The sequence below is a fragment of the Brassica napus genome, chromosome C6, assembly GCF_020379485.1.
Source record: "Brassica napus cultivar Da-Ae chromosome C6, Da-Ae, whole genome shotgun sequence".
Lineage (NCBI taxonomy): Eukaryota > Viridiplantae > Streptophyta > Magnoliopsida > Brassicales > Brassicaceae > Brassica > Brassica napus.
The window spans coordinates 40,459,165-40,479,012 of NC_063449.1; the positions used below are offsets into that span (position 1 = coordinate 40,459,165).

Consider the following 19,848-nt stretch of genomic DNA (forward strand, 5'->3'; position numbering starts at 1 on the left):
GTGTGAGACTGGTAAGCTTGAACCGTCAACTGTAGGACATCATAACCTCCATAATAAGGCTGGTGTAAGGACAAGTTGTTGAGGTCAGAGATGATGTGGTGCGTAGCTCCTGAGTTCAGTCGCCAATTTGCAGCCCTGTAAGGAGAATTTATAACAATATTTGCGCGAGGTTGCTATGGCCGAAAAGAACTTACATTGGCATCACTCACCGATTGTTACTGGAGATTTTGAAACTGTGAAGATCGTTTGTCGTTGTGGGCTTGAACATGGCAGAGTTAATATTTGCCAAAGTAAGGTTTGAAGGGGTGTGGTTTGAAAGGATGTGTGTTTGAAGCATGTGTGAACTGGTAGCTGCATTCATTATTGTAAGATATGTTGTTACCTCTTGTTGTTGTTGTACTTGTTGATGCAGAAAATGTTGTAGTTGTTTTGTTGAAGATGTTGCATATGATTGGCAGAAGCCGGTATCACCATGGAGGGGACATCTCTGGCGGCAAGTAATTTGGCCTCATGGTTGAGTAACCTCTCGTGAACTATAGTGATACTGAGTGGAATATCTTTACTTTCTATCTATTCTACAATTGTCTTGTATTGGTCTATAGGCAATCTCTACTTGATCCTCATGATCATATGGTTTTCCAAGGATTCCAATTTGGTTAAGCTTCATCTTGAAGGTAGTCATCATGGATTTGTTACCTTTGGTGTTTTTTTAGTTGATTCTTGAGTTGTTTGATATGACAATAACTTGGTTTTTGGCATATGTAGCCGCCAATTTTTTCGTAGATCTGAAACACAATAGTTGTGCGAGAGACCATATGTTGAAGCGAGACTGATGTAGCACCAAGAAGAGCGTTCAACCTGTCTTGTCTTGTCTAGTGGACATACTCTGGATTTTTAGTGATAGCATCACCAGTGGTAAGTGTTCCCGGTGGAATCTCCGGGGCGGCATCGAGGTGGTTTGCAAGACCATAGCCATCTAACAAAGCATGGACTTGTAATATGCATATTAGGTAGTTTGTGAGCTTAGATACATTAGACATGTTCATGTGAAGAAGAGACTGTTGTTAAGAGAGATGATCTCGTTGGTGAATTTAGATCTTTTTCTAAAATTTGATGGATATTTTTAGCAATTTTTTTCATATTTTATAAGCTGGCAAAGCAAATATCGTTTAAAAAAAAAATCATTTAATGGGCTTCGAACAATGGTGATTAACTGTTTTCTTGTCTGGCAGGAAAAACGTGGGATAATCATCTAAACAAAATAATTTCTGCTTTTAAAAACAAATTAAAACCTAAAACATGCGCGAGAAAACAGGAAATTAATCTGTTCAGTTAGAAGAGAAAAGACGAAACGACCCTTTTATTGTTTGAAACCAACGATTCTCTGCAAGATATCGACAATTCTGGAAGTTGCAGAGAAGCCAAGGAAAATAGATGCCAAAGCAACCGGAGAAAAAGAAACACAACTATACGTAAGGGAACCTTTAATGGTCTGAGGAACGAGTTTTTAACGAGTCGACTCGCCTCGCCTCGGGTCATGGGATGCTGCCAATCGTCTTTCCTCAAACCGTTGTCATTGCGTGACAAGAAAACCTCAGGGGATGTTTCCGCCCGTCGTGGCGGCAAACGCAGTAATAGGAACAACCGTCACCGCGTCAGTAATGAAGGCGTGGGTAACGGCAGGGGATGGCATTTCTCTACCGTTCCGGACTTCTCCGAGTTCTCAGCAGCGGACCTTCGTGAAGCCACGAACAATTTCAGCGTAAACGCTGTCGTTTCGGTTTGTTCCGACCAAACACCCAATGTTGTTTACCAAGGCTGTCTTAAAGACGACATGCGTCAAATCGCCGTTAAAAAATTCTCCAAATCAACATGGCCCGACCCCAAACAATTCGCCGTACGTTTTTTGAAATATGTCCTTATATATTTTATATCGAGGTCTAACTAATCCAATAGTTACGTCTAGGTTTTGTAATAAGGTCTTAGTAACATGGTCCTATGTTGGCATGGCCAAGCTATAATAAACATAGTTTTTGATAGGATTATAATTCAGGACCAATGTTGGCATGGTTTTTGAGTTCGGACAAAAATGTTTAATATGATTATACGTACCAACTGTTCGGTTATGCAGGCAGAAGCTAGGGATATCGGGAAAATGAGGCATACGAGACTGGTGAATTTGATAGGTTATTGTTGTGATGGAGATGAAAGGCTGCTCGTTTCAGAGTACATGCCTAATGATACCCTTACCAAGCATCTGTTTCATTGTACGAATATCCCAAAACATATCTTCATTCACGGTTAGTGTTTTGATGTATCTTTACTTGGTTGATAAGTACTCGAGTTTTTTCGAGTTACAGGGGAGAAACAAACCATGGAGTGGGCTATGCGGTTGAGAGTTGCACTTTATGTAGCTGAAGCTTTGGAATACTGTAGGCAGAGTGGACGCACATTGTACCATGATCTCAATGCTTACCGGGTTCTCTTTGATGAGGTAACATCATTTGCACATTACTTAAAATGGGTTTGTGAGAAAAGCTGCTAAGAATTTTTCGTCAGTCAGAATGGGAATCCTCGGCTTTCATGTTTTGGGTGGATGAAAGATAGCAAAGATGGCAAAAACTTCAGCACGAATCTCGCTTATACACCGCCTGAATATCTCAGAGATGGTAACGTTTTATGTCTTACACTAAGTATTAGTTCTTTAAAACATTATCTGTTTTGTATACCTTCTTTGTGGCAAATGATGTATATATAATACACGTTAGGTACGTTAATTCCAGAGAGTGTTGTCTTCAGCTTTGGGACGTTTCTTTTGGATCTTGTTAGTGGTAAACATGTCCCTCCAAGTCATGTGAGTTACCTACTTCTCTAGCAAATTTGGTTTTGGTTGTATATGTTTGTAACATTGACATGTTTATTTCAGGCGGTTGACACAATTCAAAAGCAAAACTTACCTGTCTTCATAGATTCACACTTGGAAGGAAACTATCCAGACGAAGAAGCAGCCACTGTGTTTGAATTAGCTTCAAAATGCCTAGAGAATAACCCAAAGGACAGGCCGGAGATTAAAGATATCATCTCAGTTCTTGCTACACTTCAACACAAAGTAAATATTCCCTCCTATGAAATGCTTGGGATTTCGAAACTCGAAAACCCTGAAAAAGAACCAGAGAGTTCTCAACTTTACGATGCTTCTCACCGTATGGACCTCACAGCTCTCCATCAGATTCTTGAGTTAGCAGATTACAATGACGACGTTACTTGTGAGCTCTCTTTTCAGCAATGGTCTCAACAGATAAAAGATGTGTGGAACACTAGACAACAAGGCGATTCGGCTTTTCGGAACAAAGATTTTCAATCTTCTATTGAAAAATATACTCAGGCATGGCAAAAAAATAAGAAACAAAACAGAAACATTCAACCTGAATTCTAATTAAGGTCCTGAATTTTTGCAGTTCATAGAAACAGGGATCATGATCTCTCCCACTGTTTATGCAAGAAGAAGTATTTGTCATCTCTTCTGTGACCAGGCAGATGCAGCACTCAGAGATGCGATGCAAGCACAGTGCGTTTATCCGAACTGGCCCACTGCGCTCTATCTTCAGGCTGTGGCACTTGCAAAGCTGAATATGCTTGAAGACTCAGGTACCATGTTAAAAGAAGCCAAGATCTTGGAAGACAAGAGGCTCATAAACTGAAACACATTGCATTATACTTCAAAGTATTTGTGTTGAAAAATAGAACAAGATATTTATGTGTATGCTGAAGAGTAGCTGGAAGACTTATATGAACACAAATCATCTGTATAACAGTTTGTAAGGTGTTAAGATATTGCTTCACAGTATTCTCTACCATTGTATACTATGTAGGTTCAAATATTTTTATCCATTGTATACTATGTTGGTTCAAATATTCTTAACCAAAGTAACCAAACCACTTAATTTAATTTGTATTTTATATCCAAACTATCCAAAGAAGATGGATATAGGTGCAACTATATGAAGTTGATACTGCTAACAAAACATAATAAGTTTCTAAGCTTTTACCAAGTATGATGGTTCATATGGATGACGTCCATGTAGAAACAGAGTATTTTACAAAAGAAAATATATACGCAGGAGTAATGGTCTAGTATACATTAACAGCTAATGGCATTTAAAAGCAAATGTCAACTTTGGAATATTTGATGAAATTAAGAAACATACAACTCAGCTTGGCCGTCAATAAAGAGACTCATGAACTCTTCTCCATCAACAGTTTCTTTCTCGATCAAGAGCTGCGCAAGCTTGTGTAGGATATCAATGTGAGTTGTGATGATGTCCGTGGCTCTCTTGTACGCCTTCTCCACCAGCTCTCTCACCTCAGCATCTACTATATCAGCAGTTGCCATTGAGTAGTCTTTCTGTGAAGACATCTGCAAACAAACAAAAAGACATGGAGGTAAGTAACAACAAATGGTAATGATGAAACAGAGAAACCAAGTTCGTTTAGTAAAACATACTTGTTGACCCATGAAGGGATTTCCACCAGGGCCACCAACGGCAACTTGTCCAATCTTTTTGCTGAACCCGAACCTCTCTATCATCTGACGTGCCACACGAGACACCTGCATGAAATCATTTGATGCTCCAGTCGTCACATTGTCATCCCCAAAGATCACCTCCTCTGCAACCCTGAGATAAGAGACAGAGAGATGGTTTTTAACACAATCAAACCCTTTGTAAGTGTTCTGTGTCAAGGACATTACTAACTAACCTTCCACCAAGTGCAACAGCCATTTGATTCTCGAGGTAGCTTCTACTGTACAAACCAGACTCGAGTCTCTCTTCACTCGGAGCAAAAAAGGTAAGCCCACCAGCTTGGCCACGAGGAATGATGGAGATCTTAGCAACGGGATCATACTCTGGCATAAGAGCACCCACTAGAGCATGACCAGCCTCTGCAAAATTCAAGAACTCACTCAGAAGCTGTTCTCAAACAACAACATATAGTTATTAAAAAAAACAATGCCTAACCATGGTAAGCAACAAGCCTCTTCTTCTCATCAGAGACAACAGCATTCTTCTTCTCCGGTCCAGCAATGATCCTCTCAAGCGCATCAGAGATCTCATCCTTGCTTATCTCCTTAAGCTCCCGCCTTGCCGCAAGAATCGCCGCTTCATTCATCAGATTCTGCAAATCAGCACCAGTGAAACCAGGAGTCCTCCTCGCAACCTTATCAAAGTCCACATCTTTACCAATCGCCTTCCCTCTAGAATGAACCTGAAGAATCTTGACTCTCCCAGCAACATCAGGCCTATCAACCGTCACCTGCCTATCAAACCTCCCAGGCCTCAGCAACGCAGAGTCCAAAACATCAGGCCTATTCGTAGCAGCCAAAACAATCACACCAGAGTTACCAGAGAACCCATCCATCTCAGTAAGCAACTGATTAATCGTCTGCTCTCTCTCATCATTCCCTCCTCCCATCCCAGCTCCTCTCTGCCTCCCCACAGCATCAATCTCGTCAATGAAAACAATACAAGGCGCCTTGGCCTTGGCCTTCTCGAACAAATCCCTAACCCTAGAGGCACCCACACCAACGAAAAGCTCAACAAACTCAGACGCCGCGCAGGAGAAGAACGGCACTCCGGCTTCTCCAGCCACAGCTCTAGCTAAAAGAGTCTTCCCAGTCCCGGGGGGACCCACGAGGAGACACCCTTTGGGAATCTTGGCGCCCAAGGCAGTGTACTTATCCGGATTCTTCAAAAAGTCGACGACTTCTTGCAACTCAAGCTTAGCCTGGTCTGCTCCAGCCACGTCAGCAAATGAAACGCCTGTCTCGGGGACTTCCTGAAACTTGGATTTGGACCGTCCGAAATCCATCGGACCACCTAACCCTCCAGGCCCACCAGGCCCACCTCCAGCTCTCCTGAAGAGCAAGAAAAGCCCACCGAACGCCAAGATCGGGAAAATCAAGTTCCCGATGATGGTGAAGAGATCGTTACCGGACTCTCCCTCGGAGACGGAGATGTCGACTCCGTTCATGGCGAGGATATCGATGAGATCGGGGTCGTTGGGGACCACGACGGAGGCGCGGCGGTTATCGACGGCGGTGAGCTGGAGAACGGAGCCGTCTTTGCTGAATCTAACTCTCTCGACTTTGCCCTTTTTGACCGCGTTGAGGAACTCGCTGTACCGCCACTGAGATCCATCGGGGAGATCTGAGGATGATTGGGCTTTCGGGTTAGGGGCTGTAATCACTTGGTTTTGAGCAAAGGGGGAGAGAGAGGAGGGAGAGGGGGAGAGTGATTGAGCTTCGATGACGATGGGTTGGGTTGGGGTAAGGGGTTCGTCTAAAGCTAGGGCCTTTGGGGATTGGGAGGAGATTGATGATGAGAAGAGGATAGCTGCTAACGCTGCTCGTGAAGGAAGGGACTTTATGGGTTTGTCATCGAGAGACGATCGAGTGATGTGGAAGGAGGGTTTTGTGGTTTTGGGAGTGGGGGATGAGATTATGACGTTGGATCCGAAGAAGAGTGAGGAGCGTGACGAGGTTGAAGCCATTGTATGGGGGACTAACTCTACTTCTTCTTCTTCGTCTTTGAGGGGATATAAATGAGAAACGAGGAAGGAGAAAGGATCTTTACTTTCTCAAAATTCTGGAGGAAGAGATTGAAACAGCAACCATATCCTCAAGTGTTTCTGCTTCGTCTACGTTTGCGATTCATATCCACATGTTTAGTGGATTACAAGACGCCGAAAAAAAAAAGTAAGTCTTGCCATTTGTCGTTCAGGCCCAAACTCTTTAACCCGACCCAAACCGAAATCTTTTTAACTTTTTTTATAGAAAATTCATAAATTTAAATATCTAAATTACTTCGATGAACTAATCTTCACGTGAGACGTTAGCAAACTAAAACATATCTCGTTTTTGGAACTAATTAAAGTAAAAAAAGAATATATGATATGTGGTCTAGCCGATCTTATGTGTCACTAATCCTAATCCTATGTGCCACATTATAAATTATATCCGGATTTAGCTTGTATATATAACCAAAAAACACATGTTAGTTTATCGAAAAAAACTATACCATTTGAAAATAACTTAGTCACTAATCTTAATCATATGTGTCGCACTATTACTTATTACTTATATCTGATTTTAGCCTATATATATAACCAAAAAAACCTATGTCAGTTCATCGGAAAATGTTATACAATAACAAGTCGATCACTAAATCTTTGATGCCAAGCTGTTTCTTGAGATGTCAGGACTCTCTATCTCAAGGAAGCTAGCGAGCAACGTCTTACGAGATGATTGCGCCTTTGAGCTGCTCGAACTCGATGACTTTAAGCCCGTTCTCGTTTCCTCTCTCGATCCTGACCGCCTCTTGTATCGCCACTATCACTTCCTGCATCCTTGGCCTGTTATGCCCACGCTGCTCAACGCATTGGTTTGCTAACTCTGCTACTCTCCAGGTTGACTCGATCTTCACGTTGCCTACTATACATGGATCTATGATCCCGTACACGTCTCCTTTACGGATCAGAGATCTCGCTTGTGAAAGGTCAAATCTATAGAATGTAGAGGTGTTTACCCAGTGAACTAAAACATATTTCAGTTTTGGAATAAATCAAAGTAAAGAAGGAATATATGATATGTAGTCTAGCGGATCACACGAAATTAACTCTATTTTTAAAGATAAAAATTCGTCAAAATAGCTTAGTCACTAATCCTATATGTCGCACTATAAGTTATATCCGGTTTTAGCTTATATATATATAACCAAAAAACCTATGTCAGTTCATCGAAAAAAACTATACCATTTGAAAATAGTTTAGTCATTAATCCTATGTGTCACACTATAAGTTATATCCGGCTTTATCCTATATATATAACTAAAAAAGTCTATGTCAATTCATGGAAAAAACTATATCATTTGAAAATAGCTTAGTCACTAATTCTATGTGTCGCACTATTACTTATATCGGGCTTTAGCCTATATATAACCAAAAAAGCCTATGTTAGTTCATCAGAAAAAGAAGAAAACTATACTATTTGAAAATGTTATACAATAACAAGTCGATCACTAAATCTTTGATGCCAATCTCATATAGATAATAGTGGTGACGAACAGCTCTCTACGTGTAACACAAGTACACAACCCCCGTAAATATATATGTTGCCACCACTTGATGCATGTAACACAATCATCCCACAACAAAGTAAAATAAATACTGTCTATCTCGCTCTCCTCTAAAATCTTCAGCATAAAGTATAAGACTTTAAGGTAATCTTGCCGAACTCAGTCTCTCTATCTATATTATGTCTCAATACTGTAGAAGAAACGCTTAGTTTTTCGAGTATTTTAAGCATATATGTATGTGCGTCCTTCCCCTGTCTGAGTGTTATAATAAAATTCAGAATCATCTGATGTTGGCGCACGGCTAGAGTGATGTTTGGTGGTTCTAGTTTTCATTATCTATAGAGTTAATGTAAGAAAGTGTGTCGATACATTAAAAATACACATACTGCATTACATACAACACACACATTCATCATATATATGAAGATAGTAACTCCCACAAAGTGTACAAAAATATGAGAGCTTGAGCCTTCAAGAGGAGAAGGACTCGTCACCTAGCTGCTGGAGCTAAGCTGTTTCTTGAGATGTCAGGACTCTCCATCTCGAGGAAGCTAGTGAGCAACGTCTTACGAGATGTCTGCGCCTTTGAGCTGCTCGAACTCGATGACTTTAGCCCGTTCTCGTTTCCTCTCTCGATCCTGACCGCCTCTTGTATGGCCACAATCACTTCCTGCATCCTTGGCCTGTTATGCCCACGCTGCTCAACGCATTGGTTTGCCACCTCTGCCACTCTCCAGATTGACTCGATCTTCACGTTGCCTACTATACATGGATCTATGATCCCGTACACGTCTCCTTTACGGATCAGTGATCTTGCCCAGTGAACTATATTAAGTTCAGGACCAAAATCTTCAGCTGAGACTGGTTTCTTTCCAGAGAGTAACTCAAAGAGAACAACTCCGAAACTGTAGACATCGCTCTTCTCTGTCAGCTGCTGGCTAGCATAGTACCTGTCACAACAATGCAGTATCAGTCAAAGTTCAGAAAACAAATAGTGAGGTTCTGTTGGTGGCTTTACTCTGGATCAAGGTAACCAACGGTTCCTTTTGCGACACTGGACACATGAGTCACGTCTTCCTCCGTCTGCCTCGAGAGTCCAAAGTCAGATACTTTGGCTCTCATGTTGATGTCCAGGAGTATATTGCTTGACTTCACATCCCTATGAATGATGCTAGGATTGCAGCCAGTATGCAAGTATTCAAGACCTGTAAGAATCTGAAGTTTTGTCTGTCCAATGGATTCATAACATAGCCACACAAAACGATATTCTTGAAATGTTATTTCAAACCTTTGGCAGCATCTTGTGCAATTTGTAGCCGAGTTGGCCAGTCTAATGGCTTGTAGTCGCTTGTACCTGTCAGGGATTGAGTTCATGAGTCGTCAACAGAATGAAAAAAAAACAAATTTAGGAGGAAGAAATATTACCGTGTAAGTGATCTCCCAAGGTTCCATTGTGCATATATTCGTAAACCAATAGACGCCTATCTGCTTCTTCACAGTATCCAATCAAAGGCACCAAGTTCCTGTGGTGGATTCTTGATAACAGAGCAACCTCAGTGACAAATTGTCTGTTCAAGTGGCTAGAAGGATCTGCAGTTATCTTGACCGCAACTTCTTTCCCATCTTTCATCCTGCCATAGTAGACAGACCCAAAACTTCCTTTTCCAACTCTCTTGGAGAAATTATCAGTGGCCTCTTCAAGGATAGGAAGGGATATGAAATATGCTACACCTTCATCTAACAAGTGTCCGCCCCTCACAGCTGAATAAGCTGCCAAACCTTTTTTCTTAGTCCCCGTGGAGTTACCTGAAAGAAACATGAGTAAGACAACCCTCCACTTCGAGGAAACCTGATAACAAATCAAGACCTACATATATATATATATATATATATATATATATACCTTTGTCAGCACTTTTCTTCTTCCTGAGAACATAGAGTAAAACAAGACCTCCTCCAGCTAGCAGCAATAGAATTGCAACAGCTGCTATTGATATCCCTAGTATCAGCCAATAGTGCTTTTGCTTTCCCTCGTTCTGAAGCTCTGGATTATTATTATACCTGGAGAAAAACATGTTAAAGGTGAGAGTTACCACTTGAAGAGGAATCTATATTAACAAAATGGAGAACTTTGAGCTTAGGTAAGCTTATTTCATTTCCTGCATATATAGACTAAAAAGTTCCAACAGTCGTGTTGAAATCAATCTGTTGACAAAAGGGTAGCTTTTGTGTTCAACAAATCAACTTGTAAGCATACTCACTTGAACAAAACTTTCCCCTTTAGCAATGCTGAAGGAATCGTTCCTCTGAAAGAGTTATTGTCTATGAACCTGCCAGATAATAACATTTGTTTAAACTGCCAAGTATAGAGTGGATAGTTGTAGCCAGAGTATCAGTATTAAGTCAACCGCTAGAGCAACCAAATTTGTGATTACTTACAATTCTTGTAGGTTTGGTAGATGGCCAAGGTATGCTGGGAGTGATCCACTAAGTTGGTTGTTTTCTAGATGCCTGTAGAAGAGACGAAGCAAAGTACAGCTTTCTGGTATTCGAGTATCTCTACAAGGGAATTTATTGGCAAGCTTACATGATTTTCAGGTTGACAAGTTTGCTCAAGTCCGGAAGGACACCAGTCAAACCATTACCATCAAGCCGCCTATAAAATTACAATTTTACTCAAGTACGGAAAGACAAATAGAGACTAATCCAAGACAATATCGTTTAATACAGCATCAAAACCACTTACAACTCTGTCAATGCCTCCATATGATTGATCTCAGGCAGAAACTCACCCCTTATATTTTTCCTCGATAGAGCACTGTTGTAAAATGCACACAATAGGGTCAAATATGCATCATCTCAAGAATAAAATCTCACAAAACTCTGTCTTCTAATGTAAAACTCTGTTTTATAGTCTTACATTTTCGTGACTCTAGGTGGCGAGGTTGAGCTACAGCTTATCCACGACCAAAGAACTGGGACACAAGGGTCTCCTCCTTCATTGGCCCAATCGCTACCAGGAGACATCGACCGAATTGCATCAAGAACAGACACTGCAGTAATAGTAATCTTTGGTAAGCTCTTTCATAAATAGGCAAACAATATAGAGAAAAAATTTTCAAGGCAGCAGCCTCGAGTAACTCACCATCATTCTTATCAGTTTTCAAAGATATCTGTAGATACTTGCTAATTTCAATCGCATTAAGGAGCGGCCCTCGTGTAGAATCCTTTGTCTTCCCGAACGAGAACGACAAAACAAAATCAAAAGTCACATTCATGTAGCTAGGTTCATAGAGAGTGTAGCTACCATTAGCATTCTCAGCGATATTCACCACTGCATTACTATAGCCAGGGAAATACGGTTGAACCAACTGAAATTTCCTGGTTTCATTAGCACCAAGGTCTTCAATCTCAGCAAAGTAAGCATATGCACGAGCATTGGCAGGGAAGTCCTCCAGGTTTAATCTATAGCTGATCAGTCCTTGAGTGCCAACTACTGCTGTTTGCATGACTTTCATAGGAGGATACTCTCTGGTCAACGTGTTTACAGGCTTTGATGTGTTGATTCTTATCGTCCCAGGAGCTACACCAACGAGATAGTTTGGCCGTCTATTAACATCTGACTCCCAGATTCTGTCATATGGATCATCTGGGTACCTAAAAGAGAAACTTTTTCAGCATTTTCACACAAAGAAGAGCTGTAATAAGGTTTTACCTCAATGCATCCATGCTTGGAGCACCAAAATTGACTCTAGCAGCAACCTTCAAGAAGAAATTATCTTCATAATCAGTGGCATACATGGAGAGATTCAACGGTCGAAGCTCCAGAGTAGACATGAAAGGAGAGCCAGTGATAGCACAGCACACACACACATCCACATAACTCGAAGTTGCCCTCACAATCAACTCCTCAACATACACCCTATTGACCTCAGTAACACTCACTGTAGCCCACCTCGTTGCATCTAAGTAGAGTTGAAACTTTGGGTAAGCTTCTTCACTACCCAAGCTACCGTAGAGAAACGTTGTCCTGACAATGTACCTCCTCCTCTCTTTGGTGCTGAGCCTGTAACAATACTTCTTGTTATCCGTTGGAAAATCTCTTCTCCTAGTGTATTGCAACGAGCTCGAATTGGTGTTGGCTAAGGTTACTGGCTTTCCCTGTGGGATGATCTCTGAATCTGAAACCCATCCTAGTCCAGTTTTGGGGTCCGTGTAGTTACTTGAGCCACCACAATCTATACTTATAAACTCTGCAAAACATAGTCATTCCATAATTGAGTTGACCCTTGTTATAAAGATAAAAGCTTTGTGATTACACATCAAAAACATTAAGAAAAAAAACTCGTTGAAGCATTTTAACGAACAGATTATGGGCAAAGAGTGTACCTGCAACTTGAGACAGAGCATGAGGTACTAATACTATGAAAAAGCATGTTACAGCAAGCTGAGCTGAGCAAAGACCCATTGAAGATCACAGGAACATCGATGCTCTTTAGATTTTCTATGAATCTAATATAAATTACAAATTCTTTTTTTTTTTGTGCTTTTGAGAGTCACGAGAAGGAGGAGGAAAGCGTGTGAAGAGAATAGAGTGAGTAAAGAGTCCAACTTTGTGTTTTGCTTTATTAGTGTAACAATGGTCACAGAGTATTTGTCTTCTTTATTTAATATATTCGGATTAGCTTTTGCTTTTTCTTCATTCCGGAAATTAAAGGCATCAGTTTCACCTTTTCTGCTTTGGCTATTTGCTTTTTGTTAAAGTGAGAGAGAGTGTCACACACAACTTAATTCAAGTTTGAAAACAACTATTTATATTAATCAGATAATATTTATAAATAATTGCATCTCAGGCCATCGAATATTTGAGAAATTAGCTAAAAGGATATATAACTCAATTTCATTATGTTTTCTGCTATATAGTATGTCATGTTATGTTCTGCGACATGCAAACGAAAATTGCCTATATGCATATACCTTTTCTAAATCACACAACTACATTTTCACCGGTTTGGTTTGGGTTGTTTGGATTAGTGGATAAACCAACCACAACAGTCGATATCCGGTTAATGAATTTCGATTTGTGAAAGGTGGAAAAAGTTGCATATCTTGTTATTGCTATCACTAAAAAACTAGTGACTAACATCCTCTAAATAGATAAATTAGTAAATTCAATCCGACATAGATCAAACATCAGTCCATAATTTCGCATGAGATCCAAGATGGGAATTCACACGTCACAAGAGCCAAAGGCAAAAAAATACTTGATTTCTAGAAGGTAATGAGATATCTTCATCAATCTCAATGGTTTACCAAAGTAATACAAAGAAATTTGACAGCAATAAAATTTTGAGAAAATTAGTGTTTCAGAAGGCAATAAATCAGACCATATTGAGTTGAAATCGACTGCGTAAAACACGTTTTAGAACTCTAGTTTCTAGCATCTAAAGGCTAGTCTTTTATTTGCTAAGTTCTAAGGCTAGTCTCAAGACATATATTAAAGACTTTAAAATAGATTTTAATGTTCTCGACATTTTATTTGTCCCTAAATCCAGGGCCGGTCTCGAGCATCTCGAGCATAGGCGAGGGAAGAGACCGCTTAGGACATAAAAAATTTTAGTTGTATATAGGGAATAAATTTTTTTTTACATATATAACAAAGGCATAAAGTTTTAAATGCTTAGGGCGTCAAGAAAAAATTGAAAATGTTGGACCGGCACTGCCTAAATCAAAGATGGTTCGGTTTTGTTACAATGTATACACAGAGAATATAAAACTCTTTTATATTTGTTTAGCAACTATGGCTAGTCTTCAAATCTTGGGACAACAACCTGAAAACCGAATGTATGGATCCGTTGATTCATACCTCAAGATTCAGTTGTAATAACTCTTTATTGGTTTCATAGATGCTCTTGTAACACTAGAAAAAGAATGAAGCTAGCTTATCTAAGTGACTTTAGTTATGGTTCTTTGAGGTTTAGTATTGGATCAAATTTAAAAGACCTTTTCTTACAACCTATTTTCTGCTGTTTTCCTAAAGTAATTCAGAGATTTTTTTTATGCACAAAGGCACTTGGATCGCCTTTTTGCTTTCCATGAAATAACACATAAATTAACAGAATGGACTTACTGCTATAAGCTTACAGCATTTTTCATGTTTCTTTGCAACCCTGATTGTAGCAACAGCTCAACTGATAGACCAGCCTGATAGAAAATTTAACTAATCTTTCAAGAGTTCCATTTTTTACGTGCAACATGTCACCATATTAATATTCATTTGCTTCCACTTAAAAATCAGAAATCAGGACTAATTATTTTGTTTAGAAAAACATAAAAAAAAAAAAAACAATTTAAAATATCAAATAAAAAGATTTTTAGTATAAGTAACAAGTCTGCAAAGTAAACCGATTAATTTGTGTGTTGTATCAATGGCAAAAATAATAATTTATTAGGCATTACTAATTTGGGTTCTCGGACTACTGTACTACGCAAAATTAGAATGTGATGAGTACGGTCGGGTCAAAATCATTCGGTTCTTCAACATAAGAATATCATGAAGTCTACCTCTAATGTTAAAGAATTTTGTAGAATTTAATAATTTTAAGATTTTTTGATAATGAACAATCAAGTTGCGGGTATTGTTCATTCATGCTTTATAAAATGTAGTCTTTGCGTGTGAGATTGCTTTGTCCAGGAATTTGTTTCAGGGACCAACACCATGCTAATGTTTTTGATATGTTCAAAGAACAATAATTTCTGCTTAGATTTTTCGGGTACTCTTTGTGATTCCATTGTTGATGCTCTGTTTTTTTATCACTAAAAGGTTTAATTACCCAATACTATTTGCAAAAGTTGGAATCTATTTATAATACTCATTTATTTCATAGTTGTTTTATATATACATGTATGTATATTGTTACTTTTAGTTAATTAGAAATCTAAAAGTAATATTAAAAATATTGTATAAACATTGTTTATAGTATTTACAATTTTGGGATGCGTTATAAGTTTGTGTTAAATGCCCTGTTCGAAAACACGGTGTCCGCGGCCGGAAACTCGCCGAAAACTCGCGTTGCGCTATAGCACCGTCGCGATTTGGTGCAATACGGTCAATTAATCGGACATTTTTTTAAATCATCGTTTTCGAACGTTTTGTGTTCGAAATCACATACGTATTTGTTATACTTGTTAAATTATAGTTAAAACCTACAAGAATAGCAGAAAGAAACAGTTGAATCGAAATAAAAAAAATAATGGCGGCTGTAACTTTGGGAGAGAAAATGCAGGATTACGATGAAGACAAAGTTGTTTTTGTCATTTTCCTATTAATTAACCTAAAATCCAAAAAAATGACAAAAAAGCTTGCTAAGCAATTCGAACCCGGGTGCTGAGAAGAATATAAGAAACCAGTAACCACTAGACTATGGGTCATTCCTGCTAAAACATTACATAAAGTATATATTTAACCTAAAACTCCTCGCCGATTAATCCACGTACAATATCCGATTTATTGATTCGGCGCTAGGCCCTATCCAACCGCACGCGTTGCGCCTAGCGAGTTTCCGAACAAGGGTTAAATGTAGTCGGCCATATGTATTCATTTAATTTTACATGGCTGAAGGTAAAAATTAATAATCTTAAGAGGTTGTATGTCCATTATAACAAAAAAATAATAATTAAAAATAAACAATACCTAAGTAAAACATAAGAAAATTTTGAGCAAAAATAAAACAAAATTTATGAAAATAAAAAAAAAATTGTTTCAATTTTAACTTGTGTGGTTGCTCTGTTCAGGGCTTCAAAGAACAACACAAAATTTTAACTCTAAGGTTCATGTTGATATGAGTCGAGGGACAAACAGTTTTTGCTTAGATTCTTCGGGTACTACATGTGATCCCGTCGTTGATATTCTCCTTTCTGTTGCTGGAGGATTTAATTATCCCTTGGAATTTGCAAAGAGTTGGAAAGGGAGCAACCCATGTAGGCATTGATTTGGGATAACATGTAAAGAGGGTCGAATCATTACTTTCGCTGTGCCATCCACAAAACTGATATGTAGTATCTCACCAAGGTTTGGAGACCTCAACTCTCTTTGGTTGATTGACCTATCTTATAACCATATGGGTGGTAGTATTCTTTTCTAGATAACTAAGTTGAAGGAACTCAGACTCCTTGATGTTTCCTAGAATCAGCTTAACTGCAAGGTGCCAAAATTTAAGATTAGGGACTTAAAGCCACTTGGAGATTGAGACATACACCATCATGTTCCTTCACGTACAAGAAACCAGAATATCTTTGTGGGAATTTTGAGTGGGAGTTTTGGTTGTCTCATTGATGGTTATTGGAGGGTACACTGTTTATCTAATTTTTTAAAAGAAAGAAGGATGTGCAGTCTTCTGTACAGATTCTTCTAGACTATACAACTATCGGATAACACTTGCATTATATAAATAATGGGACATAATTCATAGGACGCATCATGTAACCATCATGTTGATAAGTTTGTGTATGTGGTTTCATACTGTTCATTGTGTCGACTACCCACTAATTGAACTCTTTTTGGTGGGAATGATTATATAGGTACCAATTTTAATGTATTTGCTGAACAAGGCCTCATCAGACTCACGTCGGTGAAGCATTCAACCACTATTACAAACTCAATTCAACAAGAAACTGCCACAGCGACGTGTATGTTGGAGAGGAGGCCACAATAAAATATCTACGAGAACCACAGTCACAACTGTAGTGCTCAACCAAATATATGAAATGCTCTCTACAAGGAAGGGCGTCTATCTCAACAACTCAAAGCATGTTTTTTTTTTACAAAATAGGCACCAAATCAAACACATCCATTTGCCACTTATTATCTGACTAGCACAATCTCGAACATACCGCATATGCTGTTTTCACCATTTGATCCTTGTGTTTGTATTGCAACTTTGCAAGTCGTTATCTCAGCTTGAATTTGTCATTTTTGGTATGTAAGTAAACATTGTTCAATCTAAATCATATATTTCACTTAATTTGAATGTGAATCACAAGAGAGCTGAAAATACTAGAACATGCAAACGAAGATCACACGAGAATGCTCACACCTAAGTTCATCAAGTAGATTCTCCAGTAAATGCATTAGATCCTACTTAAAGCTTAAGCCTCTTATGCTGTAAAACCGGCTCAATAAGAACCATACCTCTATGTGTGTCATCTCACATGTATATATTTCTTTCATATTGTTTTATGTAGATTCACTATAGTAGTTGACATTCAAACTAACTTTTTTCATGAAAAGTGAGAAAAACGGAAAGCGAGAAAAATGAGCTCAGGATTGTGGCAATTACATCTGATAAATCAGAATAAATGTACAATAGCTAGTGTTAATCCATAATATATGATTGAATATCATCAGACACCTCTCATCCAGTCATTTATAAATTGGTAAAATAATTGAATTATGATTTTATTCGGTTGTTATTTATTTTGAAATTTTAATAAGTACATTTCGTACCCTCTTTCTTCTAACATATCCATCAAAAAATATATTTTATTTTCTTATGGACGAAACTGAAAGATGTTTGTCTTAGCTATATCTTCTTCTCCTTCAACCACTCTCATCAGACTATCAAAACCAAATGGGCCAAACCAGTCACTTGTAAGAAAAATCCTCTGCCTGAATCAGCAGAGGCAGAGCAAAACTGGTACCGGAAAATCATGGATCCTCCCAACAAGTCTCACGCTCTTTGGTTCAGGCTTCGTCTTGGGTCCTCTTCTCGATGGTCTCCACTCACGTGTCGATCTCGTGGTTTACAAAAACGGAGCTCTTCAAATCGGTCCACTCCACACTAACATCTGGGTAACTTGTTTCTCAAGAACCCATCATGTCTTTGAAATCACTTATAATGTGTTCTTCTTCAGGTACCGTTCTTGCTTGGCTTATTTTACTGCACAGTAGGTTTACTGCAACTTCTACTGGATGATAAAACCTCAACAAAGCCTCCAGGTGGTAACCTGGACAAAACCGTAATTTCACTTTTGTAAGTGTTTTGTTTTTAACGACTACTCAAATGTGGAACAGTAGAAGTTGACTATTTGTGTAATGCTGGACATTTTATCTCTTAAATTTGATTCGATTCGTTATTCGTTTCGATTTGATCCAAAATTTTCGGATATCTGTAAACTTTCGAAGCAAAGCAAATACTAAAAATCACTATCCGTTAAAATCAAAGCAAATCACAAATATTAAAATTTTGGAAAGCGGATATCCGATCCGATCCGTCAATATATAAATACATGTATATCTTGATTATATTTAAAGTTTTTGATGTATACAATTATAAAATTATTATTTTAACATATGATTTGATAAAGTCTATTCACATTATTACTTATATAAAAATATTACATAAAAGGAAGATAACACATTTATGACAATTATAATTTTTTCTTAAGTTTTGTGTTATTATAATTGTTAAATAAGTTCAAAATATGTAGATTCACTATTTCTTTTAATTTTTATCATATATATCATTCAAAAATTATTTTACAAAACAAATTTGTATCAAATTTTAAGATTATTTGTATTAATCAAAACATATGAGATATCCGTAAGTATTCGTAAATATCCACAAATATTTATTTATTTTCCGGATATCCGTTTTTCCAAATATCTGTATTTTTTCGAAGCAAAGCAAATCGAAAAATTAGATATCCGTGACATACGAAGCAAATCACAAATACCTTCAAAAACCCGAATATCCTATCCGTGCGCATGCCTAACTTTGTGTATGGTTTGGTGAATGCAACAGAGCACTGGTGTTGTTCTTGGAGCTAAGTGCTGAAATGTATAAAGCTGGAGTTTCAGACAACATAGAAGCTTACATTCTATTTGCCTTAGCAGAGTTTCTATGGTTCTCTCTAGATAGAACTTGGCTTGGCTTCACCATCGCCTCTCTACTCGGCATCGCCTGTCCCTTAGCTGAAATCCCCATTATGCAGTAAGTAAATAAAACCGTGCGATTCAGTCCTTTAGGCCATCTCTTTGTTTTCTAGATAAAAGAAAGTTTGACGTATAATGACATAACAGATTCTTTCATCTGTGGTACTATCCAGAAGCAAACATAGAGATCTTTGGCCAGGTAAAAGAGCTTTTATACATGCATTTAATCGAAGCAAGAAAAGTAATTAAAAAAAATGTTTCTTTTTGTTTTTATGGTGAAGGGATTGATCACTTGGACAACAACTTGCTATTTTGTCTACACACCGTTCTTGATCAATCTTGCAAGATGGCTCAAGACAGTTGCGGAGACTATTAGTGATGTGGAAGACACTACAAAATGAAATTTAGCTCAAGCGAAGAGTAGTTGTTATCTACTTATCTCAGCTTGAATTTGTCATTTTGGTATGTAAATAAACGTTGGTCAATCTAAATCCTAGATTTCACTTAACTTGAATGTGAATCACAAGAGAACTGAAAATACAACAACATGCAAACAAAAATCACACGAGAATGATCACCCTAAGCTCATCAAGTACATTCTCCAGCAAATGCATTAGCTCCTACTTAAAGCTTAAAACCAGCTCAAAAAGAACCATACCTTTATATGTGTCGTCTGAATTTATATATTTCTTTCATACTGTAGATTCACTATAGCAAGTTGACCTTTGAACTGATTATGAAAAGTGAGAAAATTGGAAAGGCAAAAAGAAAGGTAGAGCTCAG

General features: G+C 38.3%; 4 protein-coding genes across 5 annotated transcripts; 2 read left to right on the forward strand and 2 right to left on the reverse strand.

Moving 5' to 3' along the window:
* The first annotated feature begins 1,362 nt into the window (after positions 1 to 1,362).
* On the forward strand, positions 1,363 to 3,898 carry LOC106353967 (serine/threonine-protein kinase BSK11). Of its 2 annotated transcripts, none has more exons than XM_022705139.2 (7): positions 1,363 to 1,897; positions 2,132 to 2,267; positions 2,361 to 2,494; positions 2,564 to 2,669; positions 2,784 to 2,854; positions 2,927 to 3,385; positions 3,459 to 3,898. In XM_022705139.2, the coding sequence occupies exons 1-7, from the start codon at positions 1,538 to 1,540 to the stop codon at positions 3,699 to 3,701; spliced, it is 1,509 nt and encodes a 502-aa protein (XP_022560860.2). In that variant the 5' UTR covers positions 1,363 to 1,537; the 3' UTR covers positions 3,702 to 3,898. The 2 variants fall into 2 exon arrangements, with proteins under 2 accessions (XP_022560860.2, XP_013649253.2); XM_013793799.3 differs by having other exon boundaries at positions 1,369 to 1,897; positions 2,769 to 2,854.
* Positions 3,899 to 4,095: 197 nt separating this feature from the next.
* LOC106353966 (ATP-dependent zinc metalloprotease FTSH 1, chloroplastic) lies at positions 4,096 to 6,723 on the reverse strand. Its single transcript, XM_013793798.3, has 4 exons — positions 5,019 to 6,723; positions 4,759 to 4,942; positions 4,505 to 4,676; positions 4,096 to 4,417 (listed from the first exon to the last, which is right to left on the reverse strand). Exons 1-4 carry the CDS (start codon positions 6,547 to 6,549, stop codon positions 4,196 to 4,198), a joined length of 2,109 nt encoding a protein of 702 aa, XP_013649252.2. The 5' UTR covers positions 6,550 to 6,723; the 3' UTR covers positions 4,096 to 4,195.
* Positions 6,724 to 8,444: 1,721 nt separating this feature from the next.
* On the reverse strand, positions 8,445 to 12,911 carry LOC125589010 (probable LRR receptor-like serine/threonine-protein kinase At1g67720). Its single transcript, XM_048761100.1, has 13 exons — positions 12,522 to 12,911; positions 11,848 to 12,385; positions 11,278 to 11,789; positions 11,053 to 11,185; positions 10,879 to 10,950; positions 10,720 to 10,788; positions 10,572 to 10,643; positions 10,394 to 10,462; positions 10,036 to 10,193; positions 9,558 to 9,938; positions 9,421 to 9,486; positions 9,151 to 9,337; positions 8,445 to 9,082 (listed from the first exon to the last, which is right to left on the reverse strand). The coding sequence occupies exons 1-13, from the start codon at positions 12,598 to 12,600 to the stop codon at positions 8,623 to 8,625; spliced, it is 2,796 nt and encodes a 931-aa protein (XP_048617057.1). The 5' UTR covers positions 12,601 to 12,911; the 3' UTR covers positions 8,445 to 8,622.
* A 4,731-nt stretch (positions 12,912 to 17,642) lies between these two features.
* Positions 17,643 to 19,573, forward strand: LOC106357140. The gene is made up of 5 exons (XM_048761101.1): positions 17,643 to 17,982; positions 18,045 to 18,163; positions 18,935 to 19,123; positions 19,213 to 19,264; positions 19,347 to 19,573. The coding sequence occupies exons 1-5, from the start codon at positions 17,701 to 17,703 to the stop codon at positions 19,464 to 19,466; spliced, it is 762 nt and encodes a 253-aa protein (XP_048617058.1). The 5' UTR covers positions 17,643 to 17,700; the 3' UTR covers positions 19,467 to 19,573.
* Positions 19,574 to 19,848: the final 275 nt, after the last annotated feature.

Coding starts and splice junctions, on each gene's coding strand:
- LOC106357140 (XM_048761101.1), top strand. CDS start 17,701: ATGTTTGTCTTAGCTATATCTTCTTCTCCTTCAACCACTCTCATCAGA. Junction 17,983..18,044: donor CACTCCACACTAACATCTGG/GTAACTTGTTTC, acceptor GTTCTTCTTCAG/GTACCGTTCTTGCTTGGCTT. Junction 18,164..18,934: donor AAAACCGTAATTTCACTTTT/GTAAGTGTTTTG, acceptor TGAATGCAACAG/AGCACTGGTGTTGTTCTTGG.
- LOC106353967 (XM_013793799.3), top strand. CDS start 1,538: ATGGGATGCTGCCAATCGTCTTTCCTCAAACCGTTGTCATTGCGTGAC. Junction 1,898..2,131: donor CCGACCCCAAACAATTCGCC/GTACGTTTTTTG, acceptor TCGGTTATGCAG/GCAGAAGCTAGGGATATCGG. Junction 2,670..2,768: donor GCCTGAATATCTCAGAGATG/GTAACGTTTTAT, acceptor AATACACGTTAG/GTACGTTAATTCCAGAGAGT.
- LOC125589010 (XM_048761100.1), bottom strand. CDS start 12,600: ATGGGTCTTTGCTCAGCTCAGCTTGCTGTAACATGCTTTTTCATAGTA. Junction 10,644..10,719: donor CTTGTCAACCTGAAAATCAT/GTAAGCTTGCCA, acceptor TCTCTTCTACAG/GCATCTAGAAAACAACCAAC. Junction 10,194..10,393: donor AAGGGGAAAGTTTTGTTCAA/GTGAGTATGCTT, acceptor GTTTTTCTCCAG/GTATAATAATAATCCAGAGC.
- LOC106353966 (XM_013793798.3), bottom strand. CDS start 6,549: ATGGCTTCAACCTCGTCACGCTCCTCACTCTTCTTCGGATCCAACGTC. Junction 4,677..4,758: donor GCTGTTGCACTTGGTGGAAG/GTTAGTTAGTAA, acceptor CTCTTATCTCAG/GGTTGCAGAGGAGGTGATCT. Junction 4,418..4,504: donor ATCCCTTCATGGGTCAACAA/GTATGTTTTACT, acceptor GTTTGTTTGCAG/ATGTCTTCACAGAAAGACTA.